Source organism: Nicotiana attenuata, chromosome 3 (assembly GCF_001879085.1).
Source record: "Nicotiana attenuata strain UT chromosome 3, NIATTr2, whole genome shotgun sequence".
NCBI lineage: Eukaryota > Viridiplantae > Streptophyta > Magnoliopsida > Solanales > Solanaceae > Nicotiana > Nicotiana attenuata.
Genome location: NC_031991.1, coordinates 44,432,626 through 44,460,557, shown reverse-complemented (window position 1 = coordinate 44,460,557; position 27,932 = coordinate 44,432,626). Strand labels below are relative to the sequence as shown.

Sequence of the window (27,932 nt, the reverse complement as noted above, 5' to 3'; positions counted from 1 at the left end):
CCCATAGAGGTAGATCAGAGTGGTGGGGCTCAGCCCCGATGTTATGCTCTTCAGGCCAGACCCGAGGCAGAGGCTTCAGATGCGGTTATTACAGGTACGGTTCTGGTTTGTGATAGGGATGCTTCAGTGTTGTTTGATCCGGGGTCTACGTATTCGTATTTGTCATCTTATTTTGCCCTGTATTTGGTCATGCCTAGTGATGCATTGGGTATTCCTGTTTATGTGTCTACACCGGTGGGTGACTCTATTGTGGTCAATCGAGTCCCTCGTTCTTGTGTTGTGGTGATTGGGGGTCTTGAAACTCGTGTAGATTTATTGCTTCTAGACATGGTTGACTTTGATATTATATTGGGGATGGACTAGTTATCACCTTACCACGCTATCTTGGACTGTCATGCCAAGACTGTGACCTTAGTTTTACCGGGTATGCCTCGTTTAGAGTAGAGAGGGACTCCTGGTCATTCTACCCGCAGTGTTATATCGTTTATGAAGGCTCGGCGTATGGTCGAGAAGGGGTGTTTGGCCTATTTAGCCTATGTTTGTGATTCTAGTGCTGAGGTTCCCTCTATTGATTCTGTGCCCGTTGTTTGTGAGTTCCCTGATATTTTTCCTTCAGACCTGCCGGGTATGCCACCCGATAGGGATATTGACTTCTGCATTGATTTGGTTCCGGACACTCAGCCCATTTCTATCCCGCCATATCGTATGGCCCCGCCGTAGTAGAAAAAGTTAAAGGAACATTTGCAGGATTTGCTTGAGAAGGGTTTCATTAGACCTAGTGTTTCACCTTGGGGTGCGCCGGTGTTATTTGTTAAGAAGAAGGATTGGTCAATGAGAATGTGTATTGATTACCGGCAATTGAATAAGGTAACGATCAAGAATAAGTATCCACTACCGAGGATTGATGATTTGTTCGACCAGCTTCAGGGTGCCAGGGTATTTTCCAAGATTGACTTGCGATCCGGCTACCATCAGTTGAGGATTAGGGCATCTGATGTCCCTAAGACAGCCTTCCGCACTCGGTACGGGTATTATGAGTTCTTGGTTATGTCATTCGGGTTGACAAATGCCCCAGCAGCTTTCATGGGCTTGATGAACCGAGTGTTCAGGCCTTATTTGGATTCTTTCGTGATAGTCTTCATTGATGATATATTGATATACTCCCGCAGCCAGGAGGAGCACGAGCAGCACCTTAGAGTGGTTCTTCAGACTCTGAGGGATAGTCGGTTATATGCTAAGTTCTCGAAGTGTGAATTCTGGTTGGCTTCAGTCGCATTTCTGGGTCATGTTGTATCAGCAGAGGGAATTCAGGTGGACCCAAAGAAGATCGAGGCAGTCAAGAACTGGCCTAGGCCAGCATCAGCTACAGAGATTCGGAGTTTCTTGGGGTTGGCAGGCTACTATCGACGGTTCGTGGAGGGGTTTTCATCTATTGCAGCCCCGATGACCAGATTGACCCAGAAGGGTGTCCAGTTCAGGTGGTCGGATGAGTGTGAGGCGAGCTTTCGGAAGCTTAAGACAGCTCTAACTACGGCACCGGTGTTGGTTTTGCCCACGGGTTCTGGGCCTTATACAGTCTATTGTGATGTTTCCCGTGTTGGGCTTGGAGCAGTGTTGATGCATGATGGCAAAGTCATTGCCTATGCTTCGAGGCAGTTGAAGATTCATGAGAAGAACTATCCGGTTCATGATTTGGAGTTGGCAGCCATAGTTCACGCATTGAAGATTTGGAGGCATTATCTGTATGGCGTGGCATGTGAGGTGTTCACGGATCACAAGAGTCTTCAGTATTTGCTCAAGCAAAAGGAGTTGAATTTGAGGCAGAGGAGGTGGTTGGAGCTGTTGAAGGATTATGATATCACCATTTTATATCATCCGGGAAAGGCCAATGTGGTGGCCGATGCTTTGAGTAGGAAGTCAGCCAGTATGGGCAGTCTTGCTTACATTTCGGTCGGTGAGAGGCCGCTTGCTTTGGATGTTCAGGCTTTGGCCAATCAATTCGTAAGACTGGATGTTTCTGAGCCCAGTCGTGTGTTAGCTTGCACGGTCGCTCGTTCTTCATTATTGGAGCGCATCCGTGATCGGCAGTATGATGATCCCCATTTGTGTGTCCTTAGAGACACGGTGCAGCGTGGAGGTGCCAGGCAGGTTACTTTAGATGATGATGGAGTTTTGAGATTGCAGGGTCGAGTATGTGTGCCTAATATGGATGGGATCCGAGAGTTGATATTGGAGGAGGCCCATAGCTCCCGGTACTCTATTCATCCGGGCACCGCGAAGATGTATCAGGATTTGCGGCAGCATTATTGGTGGCGTAGAATGAAAAAGGATATCATAGCATATGTGGCTCGTTGTTTGAATTGTCAGCAGGTTAAGTACGAGAATCAGAGGCCTGGTGGTTTATTTCAGAGGATATGAGCTTCCCGAATGGAAGTGGGAGCGGGTCACTATGGACTTTGTTACTGGACTTCCGCTGACTCGGAAGAAGTTCGACGCAGTATGGGTCATTGTTGATAGGCTGACCAAGTCAACACATTTCATTCTTGTGGTAGTCTCTTATTCATCCGAGAGGTTAGCTGAGATCTATATTCGGGAGATTGTTCGCCTTCATGGTATGCCCATATCTATCATTTCGGACCGGGGTACGCAGTTTACCTCGCGCTTCTGGAGAGCAGTTCAGCGAGAGTTGGGCACACGAGTTGAGTTGAGCACAGCATTTCATCCCCAGACGGACGGTCAGTCAAAGCGGATTATTTAGATTTTGGAGGATATGCTCCGAGCTTGTGTTATTGACTTTGGAGGTTTGTGGGATCAGTTCTTGCCTTTAGCAGAGTTTGCCTACAACAACAGCTACCAGTCGAGCATCTAGATGGCTCCTTATGAGGCTTTATATGGTAGACGATGTCAGTCTCCGGTTGGATGGTTTGAGCCGGGAGAGGTTCGGTTGTTGGGTGCGGATCTGGTTCAGGAGGCCTTGGACAAGGTCAGGATCATTCAGGATAGGCTTCGTTTAGCTCAGTCCAGGCAAAAGAGCTATGCAGACCGCAAGGTTCGAGATGTGGCTTTTATGGTTGGTGAGCGGGTATTGCTCCGAGTGTCGCCTATGAAGGGCATGATGAGATTTGGGAAGAAGGGCAAGCTTAGCCCTAGGTTCATTGGTCCGTTTGAGATTCTTGATCGAGTGAGAGAGGTGGATTATAGACTTGCTTTGCCCCCGAGCTTATCAGCCGTGCATCCAGTGTTTCATGTGTCCATGCTTCGGAGGTATCACGGCGATCCAGCCCACGTGTTAGATTTTAGCACTGTCCAGTTGGACAAGGACTTGACTTATGAGGAGGAGCCGGTGGCTATTCTAGACCGGCAGGTTGGTCAGTTGAGGTCGAAGAGTTTCCCTTCTGTTCGTGTTTAGTGGAGAGGTCAGCCTCCTGAGGCATCGACTTGGGAGTCCGAGTCCGATATGCGGAGCCGTTATCCTCATGTTTTCCCCGACTCAGGTACTTACTTCTTCTGTCCATTCGAGGACGAACGGTTATTTTAGAGGTGGAGAATGTGACGACCCAAAGGGTCATCACCTATTTTTAATTAATTCTGTACTTCCGAGGCCTTGAAAACCTAATTTAGAGTTGCCTCGAATTACGTGCACAGTCCGGGTGCGTAGCCGGAAAGCTTAAATATGAAATTCTGTGAAAAATGCTAAGTTTTGATGTTAAAATGAATAAATTTGACATTGGTCAACATTTTGGGTAAACGGATCCGGGCCCGTGATTTGACGGTCCCGGAGGGTCCGTAGGAAAATACGGGACTTGAGCGTATGCCCGGAATCGAATTCCGAGGTCCTGAGCCCGAGAAATGAATTTTTAAAAGAAATTGTTTTTTTGAAATTGTTAAGGAAAATTGAAATGATATTTGATTAGAAGGTGTTGGTATCGGGCCCGTATTTTGGTTCCGGCGCCCGGTACAGGTCTTACATATGTTTTAAGTCCTTCCTGTGAAATTTGGTTGAAATTGGACGTCGTTTGACGTATTTCGGACTTGAATTTCTAAATTTGAAACTTAATGTAGTTTGAGGAAAAATTCATGTTTTCGAGTTTTGATTCATTGCTTTTGAGGTTATTTAGGCGATTTGATCGCACGGATAAGTTCGTATGATGTTGTTGAGTTAGTACATGCATTTGGTTAGGAGCCCCGAGGGCTCGGGTGTATTTCGAATGTGTTTCGGAATGGTTTTGACTTGGAAAAGATTGCAGGTTTTCAGTTTTTCTGGTGTCTGATGTGTAGTACTATGCGATCGCATAGGTGTATTCGCGATCGCATAGCAGCAGCGTGGGGGAAGGGTCTGTTACACTATGCGATCGCATAGATATAGTTGCGACCGCGTAGAAGAATAGGAAAGCTGGAGGGGGCTGGGTAGCTTAGTCTATACGATCGCATTAGCTCCTTTGCGATCGCGGAGCGTGAGGTTCAGTGAAACTATGCGATCACATTTCCTCTCTCGCGATCGCATAGGTATAAATTGTCCAGTTAAATTTTTAAAACCCAGCACAGTAGCCATACGGGAATATCACCAAAATTCATAACTTCTTCTTCTCCACACCTCTTGGGGCAAACTTTGAAGCGATTCTTCACCATAATCTCTTGGTTAGTAATCTTTAACTTATTTCCTTCCATTTTCATCAACATCTATTGAATTTCTAGGCCTAAAACATGTGATTTAAGGTAGAAAATTGGGTATTTGGGTAGAGTTAGGGCTTTTTGATTTTTCTTAATTTAGACCTCGTTTTGGGGTCGAATTTGAAAATAAATTATATATTTGGGCTCTTGGGTGAATTGGGGATTTGATTTTAGTCCGAACCTCGTGTTTTGACTAAGCGGGCCCGGGGTCGATTTTTGAGTTTTGGGGGAAAATGATGGAAAAGCTATAATTAGGCATTGGGTTCGTATTGTTTAGCATTTGTTGATGTATTGAAGTCATTATTGTATAGATACAATTGAATTGGAGCCGGATTCGAAAGGAAAGGCGGTTATTGAGGATTGAATTGCCCGTGGAAGTTTGAGGTAAGTGTTTGGTCTAACCTTAGCTTGAGGGATTAGGAGTTGAGTCATATTTGCTATGTGTTTCTTGTGGAGTTCGACGTATAGGCATGGTGACGAGTATCTACACGTCGGTATCGAGCATGACCGTGAGTCTTAAATTGATATTTATTGTATTCTTGAATAATACTATGGTTGTAATAGTGAATAGATCTATGGTATTGAGTAAAGGATTAGCTTATTTTCGTAGAAGTATTTATGAGTTGGAAATGGTGATAATGGAGATGATTAGAAGTTGAATTGAGATTGGTTATAGCTGGTTCTCCCTTACCGGGACGAATATACATGTACTGTTGAGTTCCCTTGCCGGGATAGAGTATTTTATGGTTAATCCCTTGCCGGAATTTTTATCATGATTATTGTGAGCTGTATATTTGGAACGGGTTGCGCGCCGCAACATTTTTATTTATGTATACATATATGGATCGGGTTGCACGCCGCAACATATATATATTATATTGGATCGGATTGCACGCCGCAACATATATATTATATTGGATCGGGTTGCACGCCGTAACATATATATTATATTGGATCGGGTTGCACGCCGCTACATATATATTATATTGGATCTGGTTGCACGCCGCAACAGACATATTATATTTATTGGATCAGGTTGCACGCCGCAACAGTTATATATATATACCTATGGATCGGGTTGCGCGCCGCAATAGTAGTGTTATTATATTGTTTTAGATTCTGTGCTCTTCCTTCACATTTGTTTAGTTTCTGCTAAGTTGAACTGTTTCCCGAGGCATGTACCCCCTCCCTTTTAACTGCTCATTTCTTGTTTATTTTTCCGCCATATACTGTATATCTGTACAGGTTTATTTGGTAGTCTGGTCTAGCCTCGTCACTACTTCGCCGGGGTTAGGCTAGGCACTTACCAGCACATCGGGTCGGTTGTGCTGATACTACACTCTGTGCTCTTTTGCACGGATCCAGGTCCCGGAGTAGCTTTTGGTCATCAGCAGTAGATTGGGAGCTATCCTTCAGTCCGAGATTCCTGAGGTAGTCCTGCAGGCGTCCGCAGGCCCGGCATCTCCTCTATCTTTATTTATGATCTGTTTCCTTTTGTATCCGAGACAGACTTTATTCCTTGTTTCAGACAGTTGTATGTAGCACTCTTAGATAGTCCGTGAATGTTGTGACACCAGTCCTGGGTAGAGGCATATGTGGATTTTCCTTATTATTTTGGTTTACTTCGTTTAAGTCTTCCGCAAAATTATGAATTCCGCTGTTGTTTAATTATTTATCTCCTGTTAGTTTAATTGGTAAACATGGATTTAAAACAAAAATATTATGAACTCTAAATGTGTGGCTTGCCTAACTTCTACGAGTAGGCGCCATTACGACTCCAGAGGATGGGAAATCCGGGTCGTGACAAACTCAGAGTCAATCTCGATCTGGAGCTTTACCCCATGTACCCCCTGTAAGGGGTAAGCCTAAGGCTGAACGTCCCAAAATATCACTTGTATGGAAATTTTTTAAATATGATAAAGTCAGTCATCGTGCTATATGTGATAAATGTAAGCAACAATTTGTACACACAAAAAGTAGTGGGACATGGGGTTTAACCACACACTTACTTAAGGATGACAAATCTTTATGGATACAAGCTAGCATAGATCCGGAAAAATTATAGATCCTACCACCGGTACTGGCACTCCTAGTGGATCTGGTGGAGGTTCTAATTTTGTACAACAACAGCTTGATCCTACTTCCGGTACTGTTTTACGGCCTTATAACAAAGATAGAGATCGTGAGAACTTAGCAAAAATTGTGGTTGTCTGTGGCTTACCTTTTACTTTTCCTTCTCACCCTGCTTTTGTGCATTATATACAATAAACTTATAACCCTGCTTTTTAAGGTTTTCCTAAGACCACGGTTAGAAATGATGTTTTTAAATTTCAAACCGAATATCTTCAGTATATTCGTTGTATATTTTTTCACTTAGATTGTAAAGTGTCTATCACATCTAATATAAGTCGTAGTCCTAATGGTTGTGATTATTTAACTGTTACATGTCATTGGGTTGATCATCACTGGAACATGCAAAAACGTTTTATTGGTTATAAATTTGTCGATTCAAAACACACTGGAGCATATATTGCAACTACTGTTCTACAAATACTTGATTTTTATGGACTCATTGATAAAGTTTTAACTATCACCTTAGATAATGCTTCTGCTAACACAGAGATATTATTGATAAGTTACAAAGAAGCTATATAGGAGCTTACAAATATTAGTATGATAATTTGTAATTGGCTACTAAGAGGCCTAGTTCAAACAGAACTCTTCCTAGAAGGTGGCGGCGTAGATTAGGTGCTCTTCAAAAGAATTATATTTGTATGTGAGATTTGAAAGTTCTATTAATAAAATAAAAGGCTCTAAGCGTTGAATTTTTTTTATGAATTGTCTTAGTTACTTAATACTTTGAAACTATATTAAATAAATTATAACTCTATTATAAATTTATAATTACTAGAATATTTCATTACAAGTCTTTTGTTTTAATATTTTATAATTCTTTACTTAGTTTTCTAATTTTCGTTTTGACATTTAAGTTTATTAAATAAGTCAAAAAATTAGCCGTTGCAAACTTTAAAAACTTAGTCATTTTCAAAAAACTAGACTTTTTTTTTAAAACTACACTTAAGGCCCGCGAACCCGTCCCCTCCCGTTCCGTCCCGTCCCATCCCGTTTGTTAGCGGGACGGGATGGGCCGACCGTTTCGTCTCGTTTGTCATGTCGTCCCGTTAAGTTTGTCTCGTCCCGTCCCGTTGGACAGCCATAGTCCAAACACATTTTCATCTTCAAACCAAACTTCACCAAAATCAGATTTTTCAAAACAAATTTGGGAATCTATGGCCAAAAACCACCCCAATTGTTAATATACGTACTATATCTTATCTCCCATAAAATAATATATAAATTTCTCAATAACTTAATTGTGGATATTATTTAATATTATCAACCAAATACTGTAAAACTATGGATGAACTATTTTTCTTATAATCCTACCAAATGCTATATAAGTAATGCTGAATGCTGAGATTTTTTTTAAATCCCTCTTACTAACTTATGCTGGAACAACCAAACGACTTCCTGAAGTAGTCCAAAATTTTCTACACGTGTTGAATAATTAAGTTACTTTAGAAGTTCATCAACAAACGTGATTTTTGCTTTATTTTAATCTTAAAATAATCTTCTCCTTTTTTAAAAAAATAAAATAAAAAATGATCACGTGTATTGAGCGTGACATAATCCTAGTACAGATTATGCGCTATATAGTAAATTCCGCACGCAAAGTTCCTACAATAAGATGGATAAAGCAACAAAAGGCTATTTTTTGGACAGTGCGAAAAGGAAGCTCTGCAACTTGAACAAAACTGAGAAACGGTAGCGAATCGATTCAGCTTACTCTCACCCTGCTGTTTTACTCTGTTTTCAGACGGTACCTATTATTTTTTTCTTCTCCGTTGTTTCCGTTTTTTTTTTTTTTCTCAGTCTAGAAGTTCTTCATTTTTTTTTTCTTTGATTTTTAGCTGCTCTCAACCAGATAGTAGCGATGTTTGTCATATAGGGTTTATGTTAAAAAATGGTAATAGCTGATTAAAGTGATGAGCTTGCTTAAAAATGGAAGGATCGTCAATCATGGCTGCATTAACACATCGATCGGCTACCTTTATTGTTATCTGCTTTGATTGTTAACATATATGACTTGATCTCATAACGTGCATGTAGCCGATTTCACTGAAGCGCAACCCTAGAAATTGAAGGTCATGCCTAGATTACCATCTTTGGACAAAATGTTACTTCATTAATTACAGTATTAAAAAATACTAGGTGATTTCTTCGTATATTTCCAAGTCTTGGTGGACATAGTTACTTGGTATCTGTCGTGGTGGGCGATAACAATGACCAGGTGGAATAGCCTTGGTGCGTGGAAGCTGGCCCACACACCATCATCATCACAAAAAATTTACTTTAAGTTTTCATTTTTTTGTTTTTTTTTTCTCTTGAGCTTTTATAACTTTATACATATCAAGATTTCGACAAGAAAGTTACGTTGGTCTATTCTTGAGAATACAAAGTAGTCGAAAGAATTTGCATAAGGGAAATTTACCATCTATTTGAATTTTAATAAATTGCCTGGATACTGTTATATCATTCTTCTGGCTTTAGTTGGCCTGAACATACTTTTGACATCTTACTATGCCTTGGTCCGTCCACCCTTTTCTCCCATTTTTTTCTTCTAAACTTAAAATTTTAGCTGATATTTTCGTGAGTTTCATATACTATATAGGAGTTAGAAGTTTCTGGGGAGACATACTCTGTACTGGGAGGAAATGGGATGCGAGAAGGAAGCATCTGATGAGTGCAAGCAAAACGGCTTCTTGTTTCATGGAAAGAGGGTTTCTTCTTTCTTTAAAGTGATGATCGACAAGAGTTTCCTCAAAATTCTGGTAGAATGTGATTTTTTCTTTGTGTGCTTACTTTCTTAACTTAGTTTAAAGTACTCGTTCTAAATGTACTGTTGGTTTTGATAACCATATTTGCAGTTTCCAGTCCTTCTTGAAGTTATATGTCTACTTTTTGATGACATCCTTTTACTTAATATTTTGAAGACTAATCTTTATGTTTACTATAGTTTTTTCTCATCAATGTAGTTAAAATGTGTGAAAGATTAAAGGACTGAAAAAGCATTTCCCAAATATGAACTTTAGCGTACCCTTTAGGTTCATGATTGTACTCCATACTATTTTCCGCGGTATCCCAAGATGTCTTAGGAACTCAATCCGTCAATCGTCAATCTTTCAATGGAAGAAACAAGGCTACAACACCTAGCTAACTAGCCGGCATCAAGTTATTAAATAAAAGACCTTTTCTAAGTTTTAAATTAGGTAAATGACCTCAAGTTATTTTTAATTGGTGGATGACCCTTTATTTAGATTAAAGAACATTAAAAAAAAATGGCGATTTTTTTTGTTCTTCTGTCTTTCCATGTTTGGATTAGTTTCAATTAAATCAACCAGTAGTCGTTCTTATCAACTACCTTCTTGGTCGATTATCACCCTATTGTCGATAATCAACCTCCTTCTTGGTCCTTCATCAACCCGTGATCACTAATCCAGCTTTCTTCTCAGTGGATTATCAATTAATTCTTGGTGGATTATCACCCCTATTGTCGATAATTAACCTCCTTCTTGGTTGTTTATCAACTCGTGGTCGCTATTCAACCTCCTTCTTGGTCGATGTAGGTCATTTTCAACCTCCTTCTTGGTCGATGTAGGTCATTTTCAACCTCCTTCTTGGTTATTTATCCATGATCACTAATCAACCTCCTTTTTGGTCAATGGAGGTCATTTTCTTAATTTCAATCTTACGAGAAGAATGTAAAGGTAAACGAAAATGAAAGTCATTTCCTTAATTGAAGACTTACGGGATCCTTTCAGTTAAATCTTCTCAAGATTCTGATATTCTGGACATGGCCATGTAGTGTTTCAGTTTATTCATCCCCTTGTATCTTCAATCCTTCTTGTCATATACTAAATTTAACTCCTCATAATCATCCTGAATCTATACATTAATTCTACTTCTGCAAACGTGGCTGAAAATATATTTTTTACTGGAGCTTCTTTCTGGGTGTTTTGACTAACGTGAAACGCCTCTAGATCTTTTCTTTTCCTCATATGGAAGACCTTCCAAACACTCCTAAAAAATTAAAATAGCATATCAGCATATTTAAAGCAATACACTGCACAGAAAACAGTTATGGTATTGAACCTCATCCTTACATGCCCTTTGAGATCGTAAAATCGGATTCTTACTTGAGTCTAAAGAGGGATTTTAGCAGATTCTTATGAACTCAGAAAGCCAAAGCTAAAGAATATCACTTTGGATCTAAACTGAACGAGGCGATAAAAAGCTCCAGAAATGATAAACTTTGACATAGTTAGCAAACTACAGGATTATTAGGACCAATAAACACCGGAAAAGTGGTTAAACAAGGTCTTGCTTATGTTCAGAGCTTCTGACTAAATTTCATTTGGGATAAGATTTGAACCTTTCCATTCTGAAATTAACAGATTAATGAAGTACAACTTAACTGATAAAATTTCAAGTGAATGCTCCACTGAAATATGAGATTGGTATTCACTCTATAACAACTTTAAGACGATAGTGAATAAGTGATCTGATATTTGACAATCAAATGGAAGAGAACTCATTTAGGAACCATGAAAAGTGTAGAAATAATGAGAAAAGATGCCAACGCACGAGGCGTAGAATCTGTACCTAATAAAGGAGGGACGGTTGAACTGATAATATGTGAGCTGTGTAAGTCTACCACATTAAAAAATTTGAGAGAACGCAAAATTTATAACTAAAGGATCTCTACCATCGCAAGTTTAATTTTGAGAGAACACGCCAATGCAGGAGGTGTAGGATCTGTACCAACTATTACCAACTAAAGGAGGAATAGCTGAAGTAATAATTATGTGACCTGTAAGTCCTCAACATTGACATACCCAAGATATGGTACCATAACTGGCAGAACTCTTGCACACTGTATTCAGAATGACCGAATCAATGGAACTCAGAAGAAAACAGAAACAAATTCTTACACCCAAAATGATCGGAAGGATATGCAGGCAGAAATGAATTATAACTTGCACTAGAGTTTCAATTTTCTCCTCAGCTAAGGATAAACAACTCTTGAGGGAATAGAGCTACATCATATTTGAACTGAGAAGGATTATCTGTATGTTAACAAGATTGGGAGTTCCTGGAGTCACTTGTAAATGGCAAAAGTCTGCAGGAATATATTGCTTATCAAAATAAACATTTGAATAAATAAATGCAGGAGTATATCGAATATAAGTTACAGCTTCTGTAATAACACCACAACAGCTATTAACCAAGTAATCTTTCTTTTATGATCCTGTTTTGCCCTCATGATCGCTATATGTGCTCCAGGTAAATGACTTACCATAAGGAGGTTGTTACCTACTATTAATGATCATTTTATGATACAGTTTACTCTGGTAGCTTAGTTTGATCTTCTTCCCTTAAACTTCACTGAGATATACCTTATTTTTCTTATAGACCACACCCTAAGTTGTGCAATGAATGCAAATTAATGAAAAGATGAAAAATCTCTTGAAAAGGAACTTCTGCTATGGAACTTCGTGAGAAAACTGATTAAAAATTAGTACTGGAAGTGGTGGCTACTAACTTTTTGGATTTGAGAAACAGGTTTTTGACCTACTTCTTGAAAATATCGAAACAACTTTATCTTTGCGTTTATGGTCCTAGGTCCTCCATAGTTTTGTATCGATTTTGTTTCTTGTTAAGATAACAGAAGACGTCTATCCTCTTCATGGTTCTTTACTATTATATGCTGTGTCATTCGCGTTGTTACCATAATACATTGTTGCTACTATTATTTGCTACTTGTTGCTTTACCTCCACTGTTCCTTGAGCCGAGGGTCTATCGGAAACCACCTCTCTACCTCTATAAGGTAGGGGTAAGGTCTGTGTACACACTACCCTCCCCAGACCCCATTTATGGGAATACACTGGGTTTGTTGTTGTTGTTTAGAAGACGTCTATCCTCCATTTCAGAAAAGAAGACGTCTATCCCATTTAGCTTTCTCATGATTCCAAAATCCTTAGATATAACTACAAATTATTAAAGGACACTACATAAATAGCACTACTTGGCCAGAATTCTTTTCCATAAACTCATCCCTTCATGGTTGTTCCTAACCTAGTGATGCGGAATAGGGAGAAGTAGATTTCAATTATGACTAGTAAATATTTGCTGCTACTTTTAATATAATTCAGATGTTTTGCATTTTTGCCATTTTGGAAGACCTTGCAGAATGCATATGTAACCTATAGAGAAGTGAGCTAATCCAACTAATCTGCTATCGAATTAGATATAGGCTTGATTTCTACTTTAGTTATGGTAGAGTTCGGTGCTATAGCTACCGATTCATTCAAATAAACTGAGTGCAATAGTATCTATCTGATCTTCCTTTCCACGATCATCCAGAATGTCTAAGAATTTTCTTTAACCACTTGAATTTCCTAATATTAGTTATCTTTCAGTACGTATCTATGCACTTGATAATGATCATGATCTGCATTTGTCAATTTTTGCAGTAGAGCCCAAAAGGCCTGTTTAAGTTTTAGAACTCATGCCAAACACCTTTGAGTTCTGAAACATCATGTTTTCAAAGGATTACCTGCTCTTAAAAAACAAGAAAATCCTGGAAAGAATTCTTCAATTTTCACAAGCTATTGCTTCTAAAATGAGTATTCAGTGCCTCCTTAACTTCCCCAAACTAAAATAAAGATTATATGTTATATTGCTTTAAAGTCACTCTGCTGGAAGGATTAAGAAGGCAACTTTCCCGTTTTCAAAGACCTTAACACAAAAATGAAATGCTCCATAAATTTTAGAGAGACAACTGCTTATGAACAACTTTAGTAATTGGGACCTGCAATAGGTGTTCTCGTGGACTTTCTTCCTCTCCCACAGTCCATGCACTTTGCGGAGCATTTTGTCAAACCTATCCATTCACGCATCATGTGATTCTGTATATTCTTTTAGTTAATAGTTACTTGAAAAACGTGTAAATTGTTTAAAGTTAACTTCATTTCTGGAATGATGATTCAAATCTCCTTAAGTACCTCTCAAGTTTTTAGCGGGTAGATCATAAATCATTGATTAAGCCTTGAAGCTTCTTACAGGAATATATTTATCTGTGGTATCTAGGTATTTGCATATTTGTGAAGCTTTATTTGTAGTTTACTGCAATTTGTTCTCCGGTAATAATGCGGTTAACAAACCAATTTTCATGGTTTTATTTTCTTAAGAAAGGTGTCCATTGCTATCAAGACGCCTTGGCATTTGTTTTATAAGCAAATGTACTATACAGTACTCAAAAGACTTCTAAGGATATGGTCATAAACCTGTTTCTTTATCCTAGCATTTGTTTTATGTGTCGATTTTGTGTTATTTCTTAGTTTTAACTTTTGCAAATTCTTTTCAGTACTTTCCCCCCACGTTTGCTCGATCAGTTTCACACCTGACTGATCAGGAAACTTATCTGGAGGACTCGAGTGGACAGAGATGGAGGGTAAAAGTATGTAACCATAAAGGTTCACTTGCTATTCGACAGGGATGGCCTGAATTTTCATCTGAACATGGTCTGAATCTGGGTGACTTCTTGGTTTTCTACTATGTTGAGGGTCAGTACTTCCTTGTTCAAATATATGATAAAAGTGGTTGTCAAAAGATCAAGTTCTACAGTGACTTCGGCAAAGGGAAAAGAAAAATAAGGACTTATCCAGAAGCAACTTCCCAGGTTAAGCTGCTTCAGACAACTGATATAAATCCAGCCAACAAAAGGAGTAAAATATCTGCTGTATCAGAGTCCGAAAAGGTCCCATGCAAGACACATATTACAAAGTTTGCAACTAACATTGATGCTGACACTGGGAAGGGACAATTAGTATATCCAGCTGTATACGTGGACGAATCGTTTTGTATGATTGATAGAGATGCTCAATATCATCAAGGAGACGACAGGTTGTGCTTACATCTGTCAAGTTTTGAAATGCCAGCAAGCAAACCTCTTGCAGAAGGAACTAGCAGTCTTTTAAAAGCTGACGGTGGAAATTCTAATCATGTTGAAACCAATTTAAGATCACAAACAGAACCAAATTTAGTAGTTGTTGCTGACTACTTAAATTCAGAAGAATTGTTGCCAAAGTTTGAGGCTGAAATCACGGGAACTGATATGGTACCAGCGGAAGATATTCCACTTTTGAGTCAAAAAGATCAAAATGATTGTCCAAGTGGTATTATCTCTTCTTCATTCTTGAAACGTGCTGCAAATGTCAACAAAAATGATGACGTATCAAATGTCACCAAATACCAAAATCATTGGATGAGTACTGACACTAGTTAGTTGCCTTTGCCCATTTCATTTTATCAATGTCTTATTATCCTTCATATAGTTTAATTGACTCCGATTTGTTTTCCTCACCCACATGATTGATATTAGAGTCTATGATGTTGCAATCTGACAACAAAGATGGTCGCTGCACAGGCAGTAATCAAATTACTAGAGAGAAATCCAATGAAGCATCTCAGTTCGGTAAGCTTCTGATCGCCTCAAATTGTTAGGAATCTTTTTGTTTTTGTTGTGCTGCGTCAATATACATGTTAGGGATATGTCTATCTGAGTTGAGGCAGCAAAGGCTCAGCTATAGCTCGGTTTTGCTCACACTATGTCGAGCTTGGCCTCAGTCTTGAGCTGGTCTGAAATGCAGTCTCAAGTCGAGCTTAGATTCCATAAAGATCAACTTGTAGGCTCGTGAGCACAGCGGAGCCTTTTGTTCTTTGTGGTGATTAATTGTATACCAAATTACATTACTGTCCTTAGTGTATGTGTTGGAAGACCCTAAATTTTGTTCTTTACTCGTCAGTTTCAAAAACTAATCCTCTCTCTTCTCCCAGTACTCATCATTATAAACCCTTCACTGGTATTCATCTAGTTGTCCCATCCATCTAATTTCTCATGCTTTTCCTTAGTTACTACCTTTTCCATGAAAACGTTGTTTCTACCCTCCATATTTGACATCATCAAAGATTTGGCTTCAAGACTACGTTCAGGCTAGGCAGTATCTATTTCATAATTATTCCTCCGTTCCAAGCAACTGCTAGGTATTTTGTAATTCTATTTATATTTGAACTTGTAAATTCATTTTTCTTGAACATGGGGGTGAAATATCCTTAATGGTATTGTCACAGCAATTTGGAATTCCCCAGAAAACTTGCTTCTCTTATATGTTGAAATCCAATCTCATCGAAATTTTCTCTCTTTACTTGGTAACAGAGCCTCCATGATCTTGGTAGAGACAAGTAGTTCTCACCTACCAGCGCTTCACATTATCGATTCAGCCAGAATTTTCTTTTCTTTCAGTTGTACTATTCTTACCTTCTTTTGGTGACTGTTCCTGCTGCACAACTCCTCTCTCCAATGACTGTCTTAGTAGCATCAGGCTTTTTTGTTAATCTTTCAAGAGGCACTATGTTTCTTCTTGGTAATTGCTCTGATAACGCCAAGTTTTTTTTTGGTCCATTCCATTTGGCTCCGCCTCTATACTGGCTATTCTTGTAGCGTTTTTCTTGTCATTAGTCCAAAACGTTTTTTGGTTACTCTTCAATGGTCAATTAAATCTATGTCGATGATTTCATCCCAGTACCTCTTTTTGGTGTAAGAAGCACCTTTGGTTTAGGGTGTCCAATCAGTGATGATTTTCAAGGCAAAGACTTACACCACCCTTTTCTTTCTGATGATTTTGTTCGCTATTCCGATGATTTTTTAGTATATCTTGTTTTCAAATTAAGCGGTAAGCAAACCCACTTTGAGTTTGGTGGTCTTGTTGAAAGTCAAAAGAATCATTAAGATTATTGTGTAAAATATTCTTAATGATTATGTCCTAAGATTTGCATCTCAAGAATTAAAAAACTTCTCTTATTTCGTGTAATTCAAAATGGTAGAGTTCTTTTGAATGTTGTTAACAACCATCTGAAAGTTTTCTCTCTTCTCCAACTTGAAATTGTGATTGAAAATTGTTTTGGTGTTGATTTCTTGTTTGGCCTGAGATGAATGTAAATTGGTAACATGGTTAGTGAGGATTTATATAGCCGACACCAACTTGTTGGGGCTGAGGCATAGTTGTTGCCGTGCTGGATTTCTGGTGTCTTTTGGAAATGGTATAATTAATTATTCTATTCGGAATTTTTGGACTCACACTTAAAAGTTCCAATATATGACCTAACTTATTTTGATTCCTTTTTATTGATTGTGCTAATCTGTCACAACCCAAGTTCTCCCTCCATGAACTGTCGTGACGGCACCTAGTCTCTACGACTAGGTAAGCCTAACAATTAGCGGAAAAAGAATTAAAGATACGAAACTAGAAAATTACGGGTAATATAATAAAAAAGGTTATAATGCCGCTCGGCATATACAATAACACTCTCTCAAACTGAACAAAAATGCTCCCAAAATCTGGAATCTCATGAATCACAAGCTAAAGAGAATACATAAGGTTTCTAACTCCTGAAATCTAATAACAAAGGAAAAATACAGGGAAAAGCCTATAACAGTAGGGAGAGTAGAGAGGGACTTCTAGGTCTGCGGACGCGACAGATATACCTTGAAGTCTCTGAGTCGCCTCGCCTCACGGATAGTATGGCTGAGCAGAAGAACCTGGATCTGCACACGAAAACATGTGCAGGAAAGGGCATGAGTACACCACGGCGGTACCCAGTAAGTGCCAAGCCTAACCTCGGTCGAGTAGTGACGAGGAAGGTCAGGGCCATACTGGTTATAAATATAATTAGGTAAAACAGTATAAAACGTAATAGTGTAATTAAGGATGCTAACAGTCAAATAAAGATGAAATCTCAGAAAGGAAATAACTCAGTAAGTAGAGATAGCAACATGGGATCTCCCAGGATAACGTCCCGTAGTCCCAAACATAAATGTGCAGAGGATCTCCCGGAATACCGTCCAGTAGTCTAAAAGTAAATAGCCAGTACAGGGGATCTCCCGGGATACCGTCCCGTAGTCCCAAATATAAAGGTGCAGGGGATCTCCCGGAATACCAATCCGTAGTCCCAAAGTAAACAAGCAGGGAATCTCCCGGGATACCGTCCCGTAGTCCCAAAGTAAACACACAACAGTCTCAAGGAAGAAATCTACTGTTCTATCCAAGTTCGTATCAAGAAAACAGGAAAATTCTACTCTAAACATGCTACACAGAATCCAAGTAAGCAGTTAAAGCAGAGAAAACAGTTAAGTCACATAAGCATGCTTTCCTAAGCCTAACAGGAAACTTCAATTACAAATATTGCTCAATTGAAAGAAAACACATATATTTACTTAATGAAAACGGGTTTTTTCAACAATTAGCACATGTACGCACTCGTCATCTCACGTACACGGCATTCATATAACAACAGTACCAAAATCCTAAGGGGAGTTCCCCCACACAAGGTTAGGCAAGCCACATACCTCGAACCAAGCTCAATCAATCCGAAATCACACTCTTGCCACGAGTTTAGCTAAAGGAATCGAAGCTAAGTCAAGAAAATAGAAAAGCGCCCAAAAATCCTCCCTGAGCCCACGTCTCGGAATCGCGATTATGAACACCCATTCACTCACAAGTTCACTCGTACAAAAATCATCCCAATCCGACGTCAAATTCTCACTAAAAACTCAGATTTTCCATTGGGGGACTTTTTCCCCCATTTCCCAACTTTTACCCTCAAATTCCTTAATTAGATGATAAAACTAACAATAGATTAATGTATTAGAACCAAATTAGAGTTACAATTCATTACCCCATAGTTCTCCTTCAAAATCTCTCAAGAAATCGCCTTCTACCGAGCTCAAAATCGATTTTAGAAGTTATGAATTCAAACCCTCGATTTCTCTCTTTTCTACCCAGCAATTTCCGCTTCTGCGAGAGGTCCATCGCATCTGCGGTCCCGCTCCTGCGGCTCCTACTCCGCACCTGCGGAATTTCATTAAACGACCAGATTCCGCACCTGCGCCCCTTTACTCGCAGGTGCGATTCCGCTTCTGCGGTCCTTGAGCCGCATCTGCGACAATCGATTTCCAAGCCTCAGACCACATCTGCAGTTGCCTAACCGCTTCTGCGGCGCCGCACCTGCGGTCCAACTCCGCAGGTGCGAAACCAACAAGTTCAGAAGTTCAGAAATTACCTAAGTCCAATTTAACTTCCGTTAAACATTCGAAACTCACCCGAGGCCCTCGGGACTTCAACCAAACATGCCAACCAATCTTACGAACTTAGTCCAACCCTCAAATCACATCAAACAACGCTAAAATCACGAATCACCCTCCAATCCAAGCCTAATGAACTTGAAATCCCAAGAATTCTACAACCGATGCCGAAACCAACCAAACCATGTCCGATTGACCCCAGATTTTGCACACAATTCACATTCCGGCTTTCGGAATCGGATTCCGACCCCGATATCAAAATTTCACTATCGATCCGGAAACTTCAAAAATTCAACTTTCGGCATTTCAAGCCTAAATAAGCTACGGACCTCCAAAACACAATCCGAACACGCCCCTAAGCCCGAAATCACCCAACGGAGCTAACGGAATCGACGGAATTCCATTCCGAGGCCGTCTTTACACTGTTCCGACTACGAGCCAAATTCTAAAGCTTAAGCTCTCATAAGGACTAAGTGTCCCAAAACACTCCGAAACTCAAAACGGATCTTCCCGGCAAATCACAATAGCAGAAATAAACACGGGGAAAGCAGTTAATAGGGTATCGGGGCGTAAATTCTCAAAACGACCGGCCGGGTCGTTACATAATCATGTCCTCCATAGTCTTTAAATGATCCTTACTCCTCCCATCCCACAAGACAAGAGCCTTTCCTATCATATATGCCCCTTACAAGCCCCCATGAGGCCACTAGTGTAGCCAGAAATTTCACCAAGGGTGTTCAAACTTTAAGCTAAGTCAATTGTACTTTTTTTGTCGACGAATAGTATACCAAATTTTTAAAATCAAACTATGCAACATTTAGCTAAACAATTAAAAAAAAATTTAATAGAATTATAGTTTTATACGCCAAAATAAAAATAACAAAAAGACAATATTAGAAATTTTACTAATAAAAGTAAGCATAAAATCAAAGGAAAGAGAGTCGAGGGAATTTGTAGTTTGTAGAGAGCTTTTGTTGAAGAAATTTATGTAGACCTTGACTTTTAAATTATAAAATTTATTTAAGAAATAACTTTTAGTTAAAAAATTACTTTTAAGATTACTTGTTTATTTCTACACAAATTTTAAGTTTTATCAGTTATTTTATTAGAATTTTTTTTAGATTAAAATAGAATCAAATAGACCACAAATGGTGATCTCCGTTTAGTTTTGGCAAACAAAACGCGCAAAAATTTGAACCCGTGAACAACACGTCACTTTGGACACCCTGAACTGCTGGACTACCTTACTCAACTATGTCAAATATTATATATAACCATGTAAAGTAGTATTTAACTTATATACGCAGTATAATTTTACGGCGAAGGGTGTGCGCTTCACCACCCTTGGCATAAGGTGGCTACGCCACTGCCTGAGGCTACGCTACTCTCCCTTGCCAGCTCACATCCACCTTCCTTAAGCCCATCCTGACCATCTTGCTGCTTCCAAAGTAGAACAAAACCCTTACCCTTTATAGAATTCAATCACATATCCGAAGTGCATCGTTGTGCCACTCTTTCTTAGCCTGGATTGTAGGAGAAAATGATATAGGTCAAAAGTGGGAATCTTTAGGCTAAGGAACAATTGAGTTGGTACTAAGGTTACTAAAATTTTCTTTTTCTCTTGTTGTTATCCACTTCTTGAGAAGCTTTATTCTCAGTAGCACAAGGTTTTGCATGAGCTTCGAATCAACTCAATAGTGGCTCCAATGCGATAGGTTAACTTTAAGACCAGTACAATGATGAAGCAATTGGCACTGTGTATAAAAAGGGATTCAATCACCATTTCGGTCATTTCATTAGGGAGATAGATATGACTCGTTCCCCCTAAACAATCATTCTCGCCTTTCCTAGCTGGGTTGGTTAAATTGGGAATAGGAATTAAGAGTTTTGGCACAAAATTGCTGGTTTTGATTTAGGCCTGGTCAAACTTCTCAACCTTGAGCTTTTTTTGTTTCCTGATGGAGCTGAAGTTGAGCCAGAAATTTTGAGCTGTATGAAGCTCAGCACCGTGCCTGATTACCTCTAGTCAACCCTGGCTGGTGCTTGATCGGCTAGTATACATCCTTATATTGTGACTTTATTGGATTTTTACATGGTAAATGTTTTTGCTACATGAAGCTAGGGAAACAAGACTAGTCAAGAAAGAATTTAAGGATACAGCAGCAACAGCATATTATCCTGCTAGAGCAATAAGTGGTATGCTTTTTTTTTTCATTCTTATACATTTTTACAACTTATTTGAACTTTGATTTACTTTTCCCTAGCTTCACCATGCCTGATTACCTGTAGTCAACCCTGGCTGGTGCTTGATCGGCTAGTATAAATCCTTATATTGACTTTATTCGATTTTTACATAGTAAACGTTTTTGCCACATGAAGCTAGTGAAACAAGACTAGTCAAGAAAGAATTTGAGGAGACAGCAGCAAAAGCATATTATCCTGCTAGAGCAATAAGTGGTATGCTTTTTATTTCATTCTTATATATTTTTAAAACTTATTTGAACTTTGATTTCCTTTTTCATAACTGCAATGTTTGTGCTGTGCTTTGACTGCCTTTGAGCATCTTCTTCCTGCTTTCTGTTGTGATGTACAAGATTCAGGAAAGGAGCCAGCAAATGGTAATGAAAAAGTCATCAAATGTGAGCCTGCTGATTCAGGAGACATGCCATCTCTTACGGCAGTCAGCTATTCATGTTTGCTGGAGGTCGATGGTCGAGATTTTCTGGTAACAGCTTGTTTAAGTATCATTCGATTCTCCATCTTGCTGAATTGCAGTATTCCTATTGTCTGATGCATTCTCTGTGAATATTTCTCAATATTGGCATTATATACTGCTTAAATTTGTATGAGTCTTGAATTTACCGCTGAAGATGCATGCATTTTGACTTCTTTTCATCAAAGTATTGCATTTGCTAAGATGTTATAGAGGGAATATATGTCTTTGTCAGGACGCCTTTGGCTTAAACACCATAAAATGTTTTTACAAATTCATGAAGATCGAAGAAAAGTGATGATTACTTTGTAACTCAAATATTGAAAAAGAAAAATACATAAATAATAAAATGATGACTGCAAGCCCATATGCTGGATTTAGATTAAACTTTTCTCTTTTTCAATGTTTAAAGTAAGCATCTTAAAATCACACTGGACATATAGTAACTTATAATTATTACTTTGATCAAGTATAGCTATGTTTCAAATTTAGCATCTATGAAGCAGGAGATGCCAATGATGGCAGAATTTCTTTAAATCTAAAGTTAATGAGTATATTTTGTGATTATAAATGTCCTTGAATCATGTTGAGGTATGATTTTCTTGAAATAACTGAATCAATTGGTAAATAATGGACAGTTCTCTTTATACTCCTTTTTTGTCAGCAAATGGCTGATTTCAACTCTTAGAAGTGTGCAGTGCAGACATTTTGTTAGGTTTCTCTTTGGAAAAAAAGAGATTGTGCTTCTTTGGTTTATAGTGTTAAAAAAGAGGAAGATGTCATATAGGAGCATCAAAGTTTATATGAAGCAACACCTACATTACATTGATCTTTGATAGTTCCAGTCCTTTCATCACCTGAAAACCATGTGAAGCAGCAGTTACATTGCATTGCTGTTTGTGAGTTCCAGTTTTGTAGTAACCTGACCACTGTGTTCGTTTTTTTCTAGTGTAATTTCAGGCATATTGCCTAGTCTTTGGAGAATCTAGTGCGCTCTACACTGCAAATTAGTTCTTGTACTTGGCTGAAGTTCTCTTTGTTTCCCAATATGTACATCCGTTTTATCTCTCCTTGAATTTAGGCCTCGTTTATGCCTGTGCAGGAATTACCAGAATCCTGGCGAAAATATTTAATGAAAAAGGCAAAGCTGGAAAGGTGGATTATTTTTCTACGAGGACCGGATAAAAAAATCTGGCCAATCCTCTATCATCGCAGAGCAGGTGTTGATGTTTTGACAAATGGATGGAAAATTTTTGCTGCAGCTTATGGCCTGAATCGTGGAGATGATTGTCTTTTTGAACTTGAAAATAAGTGGGAATGTATATTTGCTGTACGCAAATTGTAAAAGTAAGATGCCAAAAGAACTACTTGGAGCCAATTATCTAGAGCAGTTGCAAGAGGAATGAAACAGGAGCGATGCCCAGATTCTTATTTATGGTTTTGAACAGCGTTGTTGCCTGGCTGGGTCATAACTTGATTACTATCATTTTGAAGTTGCACTGTATTTGCAACTGTGATGTTAGTACTCATCACAAATTATCATTTGGACGTTTGGATTATTTTGAAGCTCTCCTCTTTTGAGTCTACTAGCATGTTTATTTGAAAATTTTCTTATCTGAGGCCATCCATATTGCGGCCATTGAGACGCGAAAGAGGAAATATGTCAAGGGGATCCTCACTGATTGTTTCCTCGCCATAGCTAAGAAAGTTTGCATTTGTGAGATCTGTGTCTAATTACAAGACCATTGTCGAGCAGCATCTCTATAATGAGATGGGCCAACTCGGACTCAGGAACTCCTAACCGTTCACTGAGCATTGTAATTCTTCGAAGAGAAAATTCATAATCTATGTCATTTCAAGGAAGCGTGCTCCCTTGTTAGGTTTTATGGTAAAAAATAGCATGGGCTAGCTAGTTTTCGAAAATAGCTAGCATTTGCAAAGTCATTGAAAAATAATCATTGTTTTGCTGAAACGTGGAATGTTGGATTATGGAGCTTTTGTGTATAAACTTCTAGCATATTATGTTGAAACTCCAACACATGAAAAGTTCTAGCATAATATGCTGGATTATGGAGCTCCTGTGTATAAACTTCCAAAATATTATGTTGGAACTTAAGCACATTAGTATAAACTTCCAGAATATTATGTTGGAACTCAAGCACATTATGAAACTCCAGCACATCATGGTGGAATCTCATACGTAGAAAATTCGAACTCCAGCATATTATGTTGGAATTTTTCCGAATTTTCAAGGGTGTTTTTGTTTAGATTTATCTTTACATAAAAAATGATAAATTTCGATTACTTTTGAAACTGTAGCTATTTTTCAATAATCATTTGTAAATCTGGCTATTTTATGTAGTTTCTTTTCTATGAACCACATAGGCAGAGTGACCTATCCTATAAAGAAACAATTAAACTCTTCGCCAACAATAAGAAAAAGTAAAAAAAACTGTGTCCAAGAATCAGAAAGCTACACTGCAGGAGGGAGAGAGATGAACATAGAAAATTATCAAAATCTTAATACTTGACACAGGATAGTTGAATACCACAAAGCCTAAGATGCACAAACGCCCTTGAAAGATCAATCTATTACATCTTGCCTATTTTCCATCTGAAAAAAGTAAAATTAATTGAAAAGATGATCTTTCACGGTGGCCTGTGCATCTGCTATCACTAGATGAAATAAAACAAAAACTACTTCCAACCCAAATGAACTACTAAATTACAATGATGAACTATCAAAATATCAAACAATTTCAATATTCTGATCTGCAGTGGCAGCTGACACTTGATTTTGCTCCTTCACCACCATCTTTCTCATTCTCATCAACCACTTCACCCAACAAACCATACTATCATACAAACTTAACGCAATATACACTCCAATTCCACCAATAATACCATTGGATATTGAGTATGTCAAAGGCATTAAAACCATAGTCACAAATGCAGGAACTGCATGCTTAATATTATTCCAATCAATATCCTTAACAACTTTCATCATCAACACACCAACCATTACCAAAGATGGACCTATAGCCCAAGGTGGTACACTAGCAATCAAAGGTGTAAAAAACAAAGACAATAGAAAATAAAATCCAACGATTATCGCCGTTAATCCCGTCCTACCACCTTCTTTAATCCCAGCTGATGATTCTACAAATGTGGCTATAGGTGAAACACCTAGAGTTGATGCAACTATTGTTGATCCTGCATCTACCATATATGCTATATATTCACCTTCAAATTCTCCTTCTTCATTAACAAATCCACCAATTTCAGCCATTGTATATAATGTACCTGTTGTAGCTAGTACATCTATGTATAACAATGTTAATAATGCCACCCATACTTCACCATTATTAAAATGGCTAAAATTAATTGCTCCAGCTGTAGACTCAATTTTATGAAAATCTACCACTTTTTTAAAATACTCATAACTTGAATTACCTGATGATGTGTTAGGAAAAATTGTGACAGCAGTATTCCTAATCCAAGAAATTAATGTCACAAATAAAATACCATATATCATACTACCTTTAATTTCCTTCATTAATCCATAACACATAATTATAAACCCAACTGAACTTAACCAGAAAGTTGGGCTTTGCATTTTCCCGCCGGTGCATTCTCCGGTCACCGGATTTGTACTAGAGCAAGCAGTGAGGGTCAATAGAGTGGATGGATCTGGGCCGACTAGGCCCACTCCTTGATGGGCTTGTAAGCCCACAAATGCAATAAAAAGCCCAATACCAGCCGCACAAGCCAATCTAACGGGCTGAGGAATAAACCGGGCTATTCTCCCACGAAGCCCAAATACAGCTATAGCAAGAAAAGCACAACCTTCAACTAAGAAAATTGCCATAACAGTTTGATATGACATTTTTCCAGACCCATGAAAGCCCACTAAATTATAAGCTAAATAAGCATTTGGGCCCATACCTGGGGCCAAGCCCAAAGGAAGATTTGCCAATAAGCCCATAGCAAATGACCCAATCATAGAAGCTAAGGCAGTAGCAACAATAAGATCACTTCTCATTTTGGAAATACACTTTTCATAACCTTCATTTGGTTTCAACATGCAGTCTGGGTTTGCACGTGTTTGGTTCGCCGGAAAAGTACAGTCGGAAACGGAGCAAGTTCCGCCGGAATCCGATAAAACGCTGGCGTTGACGGTGATGATGTAAGCCATTGTAAGAAACGTCGCCGTACCAGCACGAAATTCTTTAGTAAAAGAGCTTTTTCTAGCTTCTAACTTGAAGTATTTGCCGATTCTACTCTTTGAAATTGCTTCGTTTATTTTCATCTCCATTTTGGTCAATGATTTTCTGAAAGAACCAGTTGAACAGAGCTCTCTCCCCATGTCTTTTTCTCAGTTTGGTTTGTTTTTGTTTCTTTGAATATGTTTACATGGGAAAGCAGTATAGTAATATAAGGGAGGAGAAGAGAGGAAGAGAGTTGTAATTTAGTGTGAGATTGTAGTAATTTAAGGAATGAATCAGTATGGGTATTTAATAATGGGATAATTTGAGTCATGCGGGCTGACGGACAGATTTTGTTAATTCTTATGTGGTCATTATAGAACAAAAAGTAATAAAACTCATGTCTTTTAAGGTTGTTTTTAGTGGGTTAGTATGATTATTATGGCACAACATCCCCCCCACACACACACACCACCACCCTCCATAGTTCCTTTTAAAACTTAGCTTATACATAGTGGTATGTAAAAAGTTTTTATATAGCCAATGTTCTTTAACTTGTTTTAATATGCCAACAACATATTCAGTGTATTTTATAAGTGGGGTCTGGGGAGCTAGGACAAGGTGTACGTAGATCTTAACCCTATTCCGTATGAGGTACAGAGGTTATTTTCGACAGACCATCGGCTGAAGAAAAGCGTTTGCAAAACAAGTTTGACTGTTTTAACATGTCAACTAATTACCTCATTTTCCAACTCACTAATGTAATTTGTTATAGACAATTACATGTGCAATTATTTACCTATATAAAAGTTTTTTTTACGCTATTAATGTATAGAGGTTAAGCTCTTTTTTGAAAAAGAAATAAAAGGGACAGTTATTCTTCTCCCAGCTTGGAAACGAAGGCATGCGCTAATTTTGTTGAGTTCTGGTGTTTGTTAAATTAAGAACAGAGATAATGTTAAATTGTAGTCTTAAGAGCTTCGCATAGGATCAACTTGAGTCTTGTTGACTGTTGACTTTGTGGATTACAGCATTTTATGGATAAATTGCTAGTGGAAATAATTATAAATCTAATCTGACACACACTGAATTCAAAGCCAAGAAAGATCTTTGACTAGTAAGTGAATTATCACAATTTGCATAACGATTAACGAGAGAGGTATAATGATATTCCTATATTTGTCTATAAAAAAAAACATTCCTTCAATTACAAAATTGTAATTTTTCTCTCATCGTTTTGTACAAATCTTGGTGTGAATATATTACTTTAATATCTTCCCTCACGCACCCCTTTTGTCCCCACCCCAGCGTAAAAAATGAAAAATCAAGTTTTATTCTAATTTTTGTTCTCATTTTCCAAAATCATACTACCTCCTGTGTCATATTATTTATTTGTACACTCGTTAAGAAAGATATTTAGTAGTCTTAATTATATAAATATTTATTTAAACTATCCGTTATCTCTTATTTAGATGTCTCACCTAATTAATTAATACTTTTCATGATATTTGGGAACAAAAAAGTCGTAATAAGATTCTTCCTTTTTTGTAAATGGAATATATACAGCTTATCAAAACAATTAATATTTATGACATGAGAAAATATTGAAGTTGCACAGTTTTTTTTTTTTTTTGGTTATTTTGAAAAGTGAATATGATAGGCTAATATATATAATGAAACAAAGAATATTGAAAAGGTTAGGCAAGTTAGTTTGGTATCACATCATGAACTAGTGGACTGGTTGACGGCAAAAAGGAGAGATAAAATAGTCAAATATATATAATGACCAACTCATCAATTCACAGGTTCATATTTCTCCACCAAACACCAATGCCTTTTTTTTATAGGCCAAACCCACAAATTATGTGCTATTTCATAGTATGTCCCAACGAGATTTTCAATTCACTAATTTACATCAAACTCCACTCTGTAATCTTGTTTCAAAGATTTTATTCCCTTCAAAATATTAAGAAAAATCTATATTCAATCTTTGAACAAATCTAAAATTCATAATAATATCCTTTCTCTACCTGCAAATTAAAATTATTCCAGATTTTAGGGAGTAACAAAGACTCATTA

General features: G+C 38.2%; 3 protein-coding genes across 6 annotated transcripts; 2 read left to right on the top strand and 1 right to left on the bottom strand.

Moving 5' to 3' along the window:
* Positions 838–8,660, top strand: LOC109224316 (RNA-directed DNA polymerase homolog). Its single transcript, XM_019388902.1, has 4 exons — positions 838–1,282; positions 6,737–6,879; positions 8,549–8,551; positions 8,643–8,660. Exons 1-4 carry the CDS (start codon positions 838–840, stop codon positions 8,658–8,660), a joined length of 609 nt encoding a protein of 202 aa, XP_019244447.1.
* Positions 8,422–23,511, top strand: LOC109223638. Of its 4 annotated transcripts, none has more exons than XM_019388023.1 (8): positions 8,422–8,496; positions 9,404–9,563; positions 14,160–15,075; positions 15,177–15,269; positions 21,054–21,131; positions 21,315–21,392; positions 21,530–21,660; positions 22,751–23,511. In XM_019388023.1, exons 2-8 carry the CDS (start codon positions 9,447–9,449, stop codon positions 22,991–22,993), a joined length of 1,656 nt encoding a protein of 551 aa, XP_019243568.1. In that variant the 5' UTR covers positions 8,422–8,496; positions 9,404–9,446; the 3' UTR covers positions 22,994–23,511. The 4 variants fall into 4 exon arrangements, with proteins under 4 accessions (XP_019243568.1, XP_019243569.1, XP_019243567.1 ...); XM_019388024.1 differs by having other exon boundaries at positions 8,428–8,551; positions 21,536–21,660; XM_019388022.1 differs by having other exon boundaries at positions 8,428–8,551.
* On the bottom strand, positions 24,134–26,193 carry LOC109223637 (adenine/guanine permease AZG2). Its single transcript, XM_019388021.1, has one exon. It carries the CDS (start codon positions 26,012–26,014, stop codon positions 24,398–24,400), a length of 1,617 nt encoding a protein of 538 aa, XP_019243566.1. The 5' UTR covers positions 26,015–26,193; the 3' UTR covers positions 24,134–24,397.

Coding starts and splice junctions, on each gene's coding strand:
- LOC109224316 (XM_019388902.1), top strand. CDS start 838: ATGTGTATTGATTACCGGCAATTGAATAAGGTAACGATCAAGAATAAG. Junction 1,283..6,736: donor GGCTTCAGTCGCATTTCTGG/GTCATGTTGTAT, acceptor GAAAAATTATAG/ATCCTACCACCGGTACTGGC.
- LOC109223638 (XM_019388023.1), top strand. CDS start 9,447: ATGGGATGCGAGAAGGAAGCATCTGATGAGTGCAAGCAAAACGGCTTC. Junction 9,564..14,159: donor AGAGTTTCCTCAAAATTCTG/GTAGAATGTGAT, acceptor AATTCTTTTCAG/TACTTTCCCCCCACGTTTGC. Junction 21,393..21,529: donor TCCTGCTAGAGCAATAAGTG/GTATGCTTTTTA, acceptor GTGATGTACAAG/ATTCAGGAAAGGAGCCAGCA.
- LOC109223637 (XM_019388021.1), bottom strand. CDS start 26,014: ATGGGGAGAGAGCTCTGTTCAACTGGTTCTTTCAGAAAATCATTGACC.